Source organism: Rhinoderma darwinii, chromosome 10, assembly GCF_050947455.1.
Source record: "Rhinoderma darwinii isolate aRhiDar2 chromosome 10, aRhiDar2.hap1, whole genome shotgun sequence".
NCBI lineage: Eukaryota > Metazoa > Chordata > Amphibia > Anura > Rhinodermatidae > Rhinoderma > Rhinoderma darwinii.
In genome coordinates this window covers 86348425-86361440 of record NC_134696.1, presented here as the reverse complement: position 1 = coordinate 86361440, position 13016 = coordinate 86348425, and the positions used below count along the sequence as shown (strand labels likewise).

The 13016-nt window shown below is 41.4% G+C and overlaps 1 protein-coding gene across 2 annotated transcripts in view; it reads right to left on the bottom strand.

Annotated features, from left to right (window-relative positions):
- Nucleotides 1-13016, bottom strand: part of POLD1 (DNA polymerase delta 1, catalytic subunit) — a 120567-nt gene that overhangs the window by 35386 nt on the left and 72165 nt on the right. For both annotated transcript variants that reach the window (XM_075840166.1, XM_075840167.1), the window contains one exon: nt 10752-10884. In XM_075840166.1, coding sequence (XP_075696281.1) covers nt 10752-10884 — 133 coding nt within the window. The remainder of the gene's footprint in view (nt 1-10751; nt 10885-13016) is intronic.

The following is a 13016-nucleotide window of genomic DNA, read 5'->3' as shown; positions in this document are numbered from 1 at the left end:
TGAGGCTAAAAATGCTAACTATACCTCTTGAAAAATTCCTTGAGGGGTGTAGTTTCCAAAATGGGGTCACTTTTGGGGGGTTTCCACTGTTTTGGCACACAAGACCTCTTCAAACCTGACATGGTGCCTAAAATATATTCTAATAAAATAGAGGCCCCAAAATCCACCAGGTGCTCCTTTGCTTCTGAGGCCGGTATTTCAGTCCATCACTACACTAGGGCCACATGTGGGATATTTCTAAAAATTGCAGAATCTGGGCAATAAATATTGAGTTGCGTTTCTCTGGTAAAACCTTCTGTGTTACAGAAAAAAACTGTATTACAAATGAATTTCGTAAAAAAAAAAATTACATTTGTAAATTTCACCTCTACTTTGCTTTATTTCCTGTGAAATGCCTAAAGGGTTAAAATAATTTCTGAATGTGGTTTTGAATACTTTGAGGGGTGCAAATGGGGTGTTTTATAGGGGGTTTCTAATATATAAGGCCCTCAAAGCCACTTCACAACTGAACTGGTCCCTGAAAAAATAGCCTTTTGAAATTTTCTTGAAAATGCGAGAAATTGCAGCTAAAGTTCTAAGCCTTGTGATGTCATAGAAAAATAAAAGCACGTTCAAAAAACGATGCAAACATAAAGTAGACATATGGGAAATGTTAACTAGTAAATATTTTGTGCGGTATTACGATCTGTTTTACAAGCAGATACATTACAATTTAGAAAAATGCAGATTTTTGCAAATTTTCTCTAAATTTTGGTGTTTTTTACAAATAAATATTGAATTTAACGAAGAAATTTTTTCAGTATCATAAAGTACAACATGTCACGAGAAAACAATCTCAGAATCGCTTGGATAGGCAAAAGCATTCTGGAGTTATTACCACATAAAGTGACACGTCAGATTTGCAAAAATCGGCTGTGTCCACAAGGCCAAAATAGGCTGTGTCCTTAAGAGGTTAAACAAACATACTACGAAGAGGGAGAAGCGACTGGGAGGTTGCTAGAAAAAATGGCGCAGGCCCAGAAAGGAAATAACAATATACATAACCCGAGGGGGGGGGGGGGTAGAGGCAGATACAGGGCAAATTTTACAAGTGTTTGATAGATTCTCTGCTAGTTTGTCTGTGCAGTTTACTCGTTTACTGTGCAGTATACATCACAAAAGCTCGATGACTATCTGAGAGATGTACAACTTCCCTCCTTGAGTCACGAGGAGAGGAATGCTTTGGAGGAGCCTATCACCCTAGAGGAAATTACATTGGCCGTTGGGAAATTAGCGAATGACATGGCCGACGGGGCCAGATCCGGTGGAAATATATAAGGATTATGGGGAAGAGCTCACGCCGCACTGGTTGGACACTTTGATGGATAGTTATGACAAAGGGAGGCTCTCTGAATCTTTCTATGAGGCCACGATAGTCGTTCTTCCAAAGGAAGGGAAAGATAGTCAGTTACCAGAATCTTATAGATCGGTGTCTCTGCTGACTTCGGATATAAAAATCTTGGCAAAGGTACCAGCACTTCAATTAACTAAACTGGTGGGATCAGTCGTGCATGGAGACCAATTGTGATTTATGCCCTCAAAATCTACAGCGGTGAACCTACGAGGGCTATTTTTGAATTTGCAGGTACTCTCGGATAACTCCACCAGGAGAGCAATATTAACGTTAGACACCGCTAAGGATTTCGATAGCGTGGAATGGGGCTAAGGCAGGTATTAGGAAATATGAGATTTGGCCCTAACTATATAAAATGGGTACAATTGTTGTATGTGGCCTCTACAGCACGGATAAGAGCGAACGGTGCTTTGTCCATGAGATTCTCATTAGCATGGGGGCCGAGGCAGGGATGCCCGCTTTCGCCGTCGTCGTTCGCTCTGGCGGTGGAACCATTACCTTGTAAGATACGTCAACATACTCAAATCCAGGGCTTCCAATATGGGGAGCTGGAAGAGCGCATTGCTCTATACGCTGACGACATCCTGTTGTTCATGGCAGACACTAAGGACACTCTTCCAGTGGTAATGGAGGTTATAGAAAGGTTTGGATGCTTTTCAGGATTGTCCATTAATTGGACGAAGTCGGCTCTTATGCCAATAGACAAAGTGAGACTGCCCAATGCGGGGGATGGGATATATATATATACCAGTAGTGGATTCCTTTAAATATTTGGGGGTTAAGGTGTCGGCAAGAGTACTGGATTATTTGCCTTTGAATGTGTTGCCTATGTTGCCCAAAATTAAGGCTAAGGTAGAAGCTTAGAATAGATTGCCTCTCTCGGCCTTGGGGAGGACAAACTTGATAAAAATTATACGAATGCCCCAAGTATTGTACGTGGTTCATAATTTCCCAGTGTGGATTCCCAAACATTGGTTCAGGAGCTTGCATAATCGGTTTAGAGACCTGGTGTGGAAATAGGGAGTGCCTAGAATAAAGTTAGAGAAACTACAACTGCCGAAGGATGAAGGAGGCCTAGCTTTACCAAATGCATGGATCTATTATCTGGCTTCACAGTGCCAACGTTTTGTGGGATGGGATGATGGGGCAACATGGGGGACTAGCGCGCAGATTCTTCCTTATTTGGGGTAGCAGGAAATCCCTTGGAAGGATTAGAATCTCACACCTTTAAGAGGCTAGCGAGAGACAAGCCGACATTGCTCTTAATAAGTAAGGTATGGTGGCAAAGTAAACTGTTACTGGAAATGGGGGAATGTAGTAATTACACTCCATCGTGGAGAAACCCCCTTTTTAATGGGAATTATACCAATTATAAGGTATGCAAGGATGGGAGCACAAGGGTATACTTCGTCTGAGTCAATTATACAAGGAAACGACCCTGAAATTTTTCCAGCAATTAAAGGACGAATTTCACCTAGAACAGGGGATGTTTTACCAATTTTTACAGATTCGCCATGCTCTACACTCCCAGGGTAACTTGGTAGATTTGACTATTTAAGTCTTGGGACTTTTGGAATATGTTGCTAAAGCGCCTGCTACTAAGGGGTTGATTTCTTTAGTATATAGGATTATGCTATCTAGGCACTTAGGTGATCTTATGAAACCCGTAAAAGCAAAATGGGAACGAGATTTAGGTCCCATACCCAAAGACCATTGGGAGGAAATCCTGGCATCACCGGGAAATCTGTCCTTGAATATAGCACAGAGAAGATCTCAAATCTTTTTGTTACATAGGGTGTATAGGACACCATAGGTTCTAAAAAGAATAGGAGTTAGGATGGATGCTATGTGTCCTAGGTGTCCGGTGGATAAAGCGCATATTTTTCATATGTTCTGGGCCTGTGGTGCTCTCAGGACCCTTTGGGAGGAGGCGATGGAGCGAATATGGCAGGTCAATGAGATAAGGCTTCCAGATGATGCGAAGGTGAAACTTCTTGGGTACGTAGGGGATCCGGAAGGAAAGATTGACCATAGCCAAGATTCTATATTAAGTCCGGAAAGGAATAGCAAAACATTGGTTAGATCCGGGGTCTCAAGCACGCGGCCCCTGGGGCTGTCATCTGCGGCCCGCAGGACACAGAGCCGATAGTATAGGCTCTGCTCCGAGACTCTGGAATTCCCTGACATCGCTGTCCACATATGAAAAGCGATGTCTGGGGCTTCCCCAGAGCCGGAGTCCCATGCAGAGCGCTAGTGCAGGCTCTGCTCCGGGACTCTGTAGAATTCCCCGATATCGCTGTTCATATATGGACAGCGTGTCAGGGTCTTCCCCAGAGCGAAGTCCCGGGCAGAGCGCTAGTATCGGCTCTGCTCCGGGACTGTGTGGAATTCCCGGACATCGGTGTCCATGTTTGGACACACAATGTCTGGGGCTTCCCCAGAGCCGGAGTCCCGTGCAGAGCGCTAGCATAGGCTCGCTCTGCTCCGGGACTCTGTGGAATTAGCTAATTAGAGGCTCAGAGCAGGTAGTGACGTCAACCCTGCCTGAGCAACCACGATGTGGTAGATACGATACATGGAAAGAACCGGAGTCTACTCTGTTCCAGGTTCTTGCTTACCCTTACATTGGAGGCTTCTCCGTTGAAATGCTCTCTTTGAAAAATCTCCCATAGAGATATCTGATGCAGATGATTTAGACCGGGCCCGGTCCAGAGAGATTGGAGGAGAAAAACAGCTTACCTCCAGACCATCGACAGTCCCGACAACAGTCGGAAAAGAAAAAGCACTGTTTGGGCGTATCGGAGGAAATGCATCTCGTAAACTCCAAGATCAGATGAGTACACCTGGTGTCTAACACCATACGGAGACCGAAGCAAATGTAAAATCTAATATGAAACCCAACACTTGATGGAGTCGGGACTGACCTTTTTTAATATATGATTCAAAGAATTAATTCAAGAAAATCTGTGTGGGGTACAATGAATTTTCTGTACCAAATCTAACTAAAATTAATTTCATTGTCTTGTATCAGTCCTTTGTCCTTACTTATATATAAATGTACATCAATTGTACATAAATTACGACAACGTCTTATGTATTTATATGGAAAAACAACTTTTTGTAGAACCTGGCCAGGTAATTTGTATTGTTCCTCATTGTAAACTATTGGTAAAAAGTACTATTAGGTCATTTTAGGATAAATTTCCTTTTTTATATATAAAGAAATTAAACTAATTCAGATAAAATAAAAATAAAAACAAATAAAATATCTTTTTTTCTACACCTAAAGAGTGCCTTGAATATTTTCGGATCTTGTCTTTGTCTGTTTTTCTATTGCTATTTTTCTGGGAATGGCACTGTGCAATATGTATTGCATTTTTTAGGGAATCATATTGGATAATATTTCTTTATAATTTTTCTACTCTGTGGAATTCCCTGACATCGCTGTCCATATATGGACAGTGTGTCAGGGTCTTCCCCAGAGTTCTGCAATTTTGGTGTGGCTTTTCAGCTCACTATTTATGCAGAGTGTGGATTAAATATGTTCACATCTAATTGACTTTGCAGATACTGTATTATATGGTTGGTTTTACACAACTAATTCCGTTGGGGAAAATCTGCAGTACTTACGTGTGAATATACCCTGAAAGAGACACGAAGACTTATTTAAAATTGTGCAAAATTGTGCAAAACAAGGAGATGCTGAAATTACCCGGTAAATAAAATGCACGCACACTCCAAAATGCATGTTGTGTAATCAAAAAATGTACTGTGTAGAGAACTGTTCAAGTCTACATACATTACGATACAGTACACTTACCCATACATTCCACTTACAACGCACGTACCCATACAGTCCACATAAAGCACACATAGGCACATTATCTTTATGTTAATAAAGGTATGGCTATTTATTGCACATACAAAAACAAGAAAAGACTAGGATTCTTTTTTTATTTCAAACACAATTTTTTTTAGATCACAATAAAATTAAGATAAAATTGCATAACTGTACATAATCAGAAAAAAATTACAAGTCCACAAAGTCCTGTGATGAAGGGCCAGGAACATTCCCGGCTGGACGTTCCACTCCTTGCCCTTGATGGTTGGTGTAGTGGCCAGCGGAGTAGTGGCTGGGGGCATGAAACATGCCCCAATCCTGTGTAAATAGAAGCGGTTATGGTAGATAACCCCGATAATACGAGGAACTCGTGGCTGGTGGTGGTGTTGCCATGAGGGATGTTTGCATAACTTGCCTAATCCGATGGAACTCTATGGCATTGCAGAGTTCCACCAGAGCAGGATTGGACATGAAGGACGCCTAAAATAGCCGTTTAACAACGGAGTGGTCTTTCCTGGGGCACTCGCCTTAAATGCATGGCCACGTTTCTTCCAAAACTGTCCTTAACGGTGTCCTCGTTTCTTTTTCTGAGGTGGGCCAGCACCTGGGAATGGATCATTACCGGAGTGTCTTCATGCTGGACTTTCCGGCATCATATTCTGGCCATTGCCATCCCAACAGGTTCTTCTTGCTGTGCTGGCTCTACTCCTTCAGGCTGTATCGGATGTTCCCAAAGACGGAGACTCAAGTGATATCGGAGTCATCATCCTGCAGATTATCTTTTGTTCTATGATTGCAAACATAATTTTTTTTTAATACAAAAAACCCCACTAGCAACATCACATTTGGTGATGGATGGCGGTATGCCATGTCACACAGGTGTCTGGGGGACACAGCAAATGCTTTAAAAACGTTTAAAAAAAAAATGACATGATATACTTGCGGCCCAATCACCATCACATTACTTAAGAACCGGAGTTGTTGTGTGTACATATAGGGCTTCTTTTTTGATTGCCCATCCCCGCTCCGGCCCTTCACCAGTAGTTCCCTACGGTACTTGTCGCTGCAAGTGTTCTAACGCGACTTCGCATTGTCCACTGTGAAAAAAAGGTAGAAATTTTTTTTTTTAGAATGTTAGAAATTATATTTTCAAGGGGGGAGGGAGGAAGCATTTGGGGGGGGGGGTGCAACTTACCTAACTTTATCCGCTACTTTGGTGTCGCCGATTCCCATTCCGCCTCGTGGAGCGACATTAACACCTCTGTCCACGCCTGCTCCTTCAGGATTGTGTCCTTAGGGTTTGTCCACCCAACGGAATTGCTGCAGAAAATTTCTGCAATAACTGGCAGGATTTCCACTGCAGAAAAACCACGCCATTTCCTGCGTTTTTTACTGCAGATAATGGTGCGGCTTTTGCTGTGTTTTTCTCAATGCTGGTAGATGGTGACGTCTCCTCTGAAAAACACAGCAATTCAGTGTACTTTCCGCAGCAGGAATTGACATGCAGCGGTATGAAAAATAAGCACCAAAGGTGAATTTCTGCAAGGAAATTGTATGCATCGTGTGGTTGCGATTTGTTAAATCTCACCCACTATGCTGCTACTGTATTCTGCTGCGTATTTTCCGTCCGCAGCAATTCTGCTACGTGTTGACAAGCCCTTATATTCCTCCCTGCATTTATCCCTGGTGATAGGGTGTTCTTCAATATTCAGGAGGAGGGTCTCCACTTGTAATTTGGTCGACATTTTTCCAGCGGCGTTTTCAAAATCTCACTTCTGGCTCTGTCCTGCATCCTGGGGAATACCCTGACGTCACATAGAAAAGCATCCGTAATTACGGACGGCTGCACATCTGTAGCCGTCCGCAATTACGGAAGCGCCCATAGATCTCTATGGGGAGTCCGTGCCGTAATGAAAGGACAAAAAAAAAAAAAAAAGGACATGTTCTATAATTTGCATATCATTTCTACGTGCCGTAAATATACGGAAAGGTGTCCGTGACCCATAGAAATGAATGTGTATGCAATTTCATCTAATTAGGGATCCGTAATTGCGGATGAACACTACAATCGGGTGCATGGTCGCCTTACAGTGATAATGGTCACGGTTAGGGCTGTACTGGGTCTAGTAATACCCAAAAACAACATTCTGCTATTGGTATCTTGGCGATCACGGACATGATCACGTGCGCAATAAAGCGTTGAGCATTATGTATATGAAACAAGAGAAGAAAGAGATGGAGAGATACACAAGTTTAGACCTGGTGATTGTGACCACCCCAGCTTGGAGGTCTGTGATAAGAAAATCCGTTTTATATAGGAGAGCCGCCTTGGCAAAATCAGCTGTTTGTTGGGGTTAGTTTCTATTGGCTGCTCATGTCACCTGCAATGGTGGCCATTCGAATGGATGGCGGCCATTTAATGCAGGGATGGGCAAGGCCGGCCAGTGCAGGAGATCTGACAGTGTGTCCTTCCTTCTTGGCTCTAGGGTGGGGTCCACCTCTATGATATCCATATGCCCTAATAGGGCCACTGTATTTTATTGTGGTCCAGTGCAGTTTGCTTTTAGAGATAGTATTATTAATGTTGAATTATAACTCTGGTATAGAAATTATTTTGTTGGACTGGTATATTCACCTGGTGAAGATCATACCATGTCCATACTGTGTTTTTATACAGAATAAAGATATTATTTTATGATAACGATGATTAGTTCATTTCTAGTCTGTTTATGTAAGACACCAAATGGCAAGGAAAGAATGGGCGAGTGTAACAAGATCTTGTGGGTATAGACAAGAGAACCCCACAGTGAATTTAATCTGGAGAAACGCATTGTTCAATTGTCTTTATAACCGGAGACCTACAGGACTTCTGCATGAAGGACAACACAAGTTCCCCTTTCAGCATTAATAATGTGATGTCATTTGTCAATATTCTTTAATGAAAATGGCACAGCCTAAAAACATGTGACACGAGAGACTACTACAGATATAAATCTAAAATTATAATTTAGCGACTGATAAATCTGTTCCCATTCAGCGTCTTTTAAATGAATGGGAAATGTCTGCAACAAATCTACAACGTGTGAATTTACCCTTAAAGGCTATGTAAATGTTTGAAATTGTTTTTTTTAATAAAAATGTGTATTAGTGTGTTAATAAACTTTGTAAATGCATTGTATTAAAAATTAATTTTACTTTTTAAGATACAGCTGCTCTGTATTCTCTATACAGACCAGCTATGTCTTTCACTAAATCCTGTTCCCATCAGGTCCGCGGGACTGACTGGTTCAGGGAGACGCAGGATCCACCTGTAAACAATCACGTACATAACTTAGATGTGAAAGTTTACAGGTGGATCCTGCCTGTCAGACACCCAGGATCAGCTGTCACTGAACCCGTCCGTTCCGCAGGACTAACAGATTCAGTGAATAGCGATTAATACAGCTGCTCTGTATAGAGAATACAGAGCAGCTGTATCTTAAGTAGTAAAAATAATTTTTAATAAATATTTACAATGTTTATTAACCCCTTAAGGACACAGACAATTTTAGCCTTGAGGACAGAGCAATTTTTTTACATTTCCCTCTTTGCATCCCGACGCTCAAAACGCTTTTATTTTTTGTACGACGTAGTTGTATGAGACTTTGTTTTTTGCGGGACGAGTTGTACTTTATGTAGGTACCATTTTTTGGTACAAATACATTATCGTTTAATTTCTAAAAAATTTTAATTAGATTAAAATGCAGAAAAAAAAGCAGTTGCGCAGCAGTTTTAATATATTTTTTTTACACCATACACCGATCCTCATAAATAATGTTATACATTTGTAGTACAGGTTGTTACGGTCGTGGCGATACCAAATATGTCTATATTATTTCATGTTTTGGGACTTATATTTTAAAAAGTTTATTTATTATAAAAAAAATTGTGTTTCTGTGTATTTTATTTACTTTTTATTTATTTATCTACCATTTTTTTTTTTTTACATTCATTTAACTTTTTTTTTAAATCCCATAAAGGGATTCATCATTTTGACTTTTATTTTGTAACTGCAATGTACTGGCATAGATCTATATGCCAGTACATTAGCCTGTTACTGATCGTACACAGGCAGTTGTTAGGGCATACCTCAGTATGCCCTAACAACAGGAAATATGTTCAGACAGCCCTGGGGTCCTTCACTGGACCCTGGGCTGTCTGGCCATACGAGTTGTGGGCTTTGATCGCGTCACAGTTATTTTCTGTGACGCGATCAATGTGCAGTCCCCTCTCCTTGAACGCCGCGATCAGCTGTCATCGCGGCGTTCAAAGGGTTAACAGCGGAGCGAAGATGTTTCTCTCCTCTCCGCTGTCAGAGCGGGGCTGTGGCTGTGTATTACAGCCATTGCCCCGCTCTCGATCGCGCGCACAGACGCGCGCAGGGACGGCTGTCACACAGGACGAGTATACTCGTCCTAATGCGCGAAGTGCTCGCCGCTCAGGACGAGCATACTCGTCCTGTGTCGGCAACCAGTTAACACACAAATACATTTTTATTTAAGAAAAAAAACAAAAAAAAAACACTTTTAAACGTTTACATAGCCTTTAAAATGAACTCCTATTGCACTAAAGAGGTCATCTGACATGTCAGTCATAGTAAATACTTGCATTCCTCTGTTCCCCACAATTCTGGGGCATCTCTTCTTGAACTCTGCATTGTGCCATTCCTGTGTTATTCCTCCTGGACAATATTAAATTGACAACTAGGAGTCAACAGGGCGTGTCACAGTCCGCACTTATTGGACTGTCAGAAAGTGTAACAAAACCTCACATCAACAGGGGGGAAAAGTGTAACCCACAGATGTCAATCAATTCATGTCCAGGTGGTAAAACAGAGGAGCAGCGCATTGCAAAGTTCTTAAAAAAGACGTTCCAGAATTGTTATTGCATTTGGAACTACTTTGATTTGCTGCAACACAGTAGAAATGTAAAAAAAATTAAAATTATAATAATGGAAAAAACTACAGTCTGGATATGTAGTCTGGACCACCCCCTTACAGCGGTTATGATGTCATTAGGAGGGCGGTCCAGATTATACAGCAAAATGTTGGACAGTTTGTTTGGTTGTTTTTTTTTTTTAAAATAATTTTTTATTTAGTTCAACTCACTCCTGCATCATCTCTTCATGGTCAAACAAACTTCAAAAGCTAATAAAAGTACAGTGAAAGTCCTTTAATCCGGCATCCAATAATTGAGAACATATGATCGTATAGCACTAGTCCCAATAATGCTGGAATAATGGAAATTTACTGTATATTACAAATTTATAAAATAACATTTCGGTTTGCCAGCTTTATATGAGAATTCCCTACATACTTTAAGCCGTCCATTGACATCATAATTTTGCTGCTAGCTTCCGGTTACCAGTGTGGTGCATTGTGGGAGGTCAGTTCGGTCACATGTCTGACTGTGGAGTCTAGGGGAACTGTAGTCTCTTTCCAAAAGGCAACAAAAAGAATTGTGAAAGCCGGTACTCACTCAGTAGCACACTCTCTGCTTTGGTCTCGCCCAGAATGGGCTCAAATATTCTTAGTAGAGGCTTTGCCAGTTGTTGCTCCAAATAATACTGGGTGTCAATTGGGATGTTATTCTCAAGAACATAGATAGGATCCTAATAAAAAACATAGAAAACCAAAATAAAGAAAGTGTAAGAATTCTCGTATATTACAGACAGTATAACAATCTATGGATTAGTTACAGTGTACCTGTCACTAGGTCATATAAATTGAACTGGTTAACTGACCTGAATAGCGACGTCTCCCTGATTTCAGCAAGTTTTTTTCCTTTTTCCGGAAACCCCCCCCTGATCCAGATCAGGCTCACTATTGTGTTGGCTCCCCATATGCTATGATTGCTGTAGTTAGCGAACAGGGTGGAGCTAGCTTCCCTGCCTCTGATGCTGACCAATCAGAACAAGGCAGCTTGAAGTTTGTTAGCATAGAGGGAGCCAACACAACCATGGGCCATATCTCTGATACAATAGAATTTTATGGGCGAGTGCGCGTCGCAATTGTGGACAGGAATAGGACATGTTCTATATTTTGCAAATCGTTTCTACGGCCCAGACACCTATCCGTAAATATTTACGGATGAAAATTACAATCGTGTGCATCGTGAGCCTTAAAGTGTTTTATTCCTCTCACAATATAAAAAATGGGTTGTGGCCAAATATGAATAACAAACGTTGACGACGTGAGTGGAGCATTATTTAAAGGCATTTTACCATTTTTATGGCATATCCACAGAATAAGTCATAAATATCTGATAAGGGGTGCCACCTCTAGGACGACAACTTATCGAAAGAAGAAGAAAAGGGGTCTCCTGCAAGGTGAGGCGGCTCGCAAGATGGATATTCAATAAAGAGGTGGGCACTCTCCACTAAAGTCTATCAGGGTTATGAAAACCGTTGGCACCTCCTGGTGCCATCAGCTAAATGCAGGCTCTGTCTATATTCAGTGAATGGAGAAGGCAGGTGGGCTGTTGCCTTGCCTATCGGCACACAGCAGCAACTTCATTCAGAGAGTACAGACTGCCATAAACAGCACCTGTATTCTGCTGATGGTGCAGAAAACAAAGCCACAGTTCATCTGAATTACCCATGGTACATTATTACCCTTCTAAAAGTTGGCACTGTGGGTAATAGGTATAGTTATAGTTCGTGGCTTCACACTTCATACTCCATAAACAAAAGAAACGTTGAGGAAATGGTTTGGTTAATTATATAATCCAATGAAAAGGCAGCACCTTATTTCCCAATTGTTGACATAGGACAGGTGCACATTAAGTGTTATATTCAGATTTCAGGGGGAATTTCATTCTTTTATTTGGCTCGGCCTCAAAAGCATCATTGTTTAGGAAGAACTTATCTTAAAAGCAACGGGAACTGACAAAAGTTTAGAAGATTGGATTTTACTGTTGAATGCCCTTTGTTGTGGTGTTAGTAAAAAAAAAAAAATGTAAAAAATAAATAAATCGGTTATATAGTTCAATGGATACATAATAAATACTCGGTTCATTTAAAAGAAGTTCCTCTATAATGACACAATTGGGGAACAGTACATACAATAGGGCTTGTGCCTCTCACTGACTAAGCGCAGTTAATAGAGAGATTGCAGAAGTTGGAAGCCAGACAGCAACCTCTGGTCCCTGGTGACAGGGAACCACTTTCTCTGCCAGGCCAGGCTCTGTAGAAAAATACCAAAAAAGCAGAAGTGCAACCTGTATCTAAACTCACTCTCTCCTAAACGGCACCTGAGCCCAAGGTGTGTCACTTCCAGCCCTTTCACTAATAATCCAAATACAAAGCCACGTAGAAGTGTAGACCAGATCCATTCTTCATGGATTATTAATATGTACATGTGTGAGCTTTAACGGGAAAACATCGCCGCAGTAAATGATTTCATATTAATTGCGATTAAAAGGCAGTTCTGGGGGAAACCACATGCAAATAAAAAACACAGCATCTGGAGAGTGGCTGATATTGCGGAAGAAATGGGGGTTGAGATAGTGTGTTGATCATCATCATCATCATTACACACACACACACACACACACACACACACACACACACACACACACACGGGGGGGAATTTAAGACGGGTGGTTTATACGCCAGTCTTAATCTAGACGTCATTGGAGTAAAACGTGCATGCTCAGCCACCGCTTCTCTCACTTTTTAAGGGGCTGCCGGAGATAGCATCCGACTTATCCATAGAAAATGAATGGAGGGGTGGCTGAGTGAGC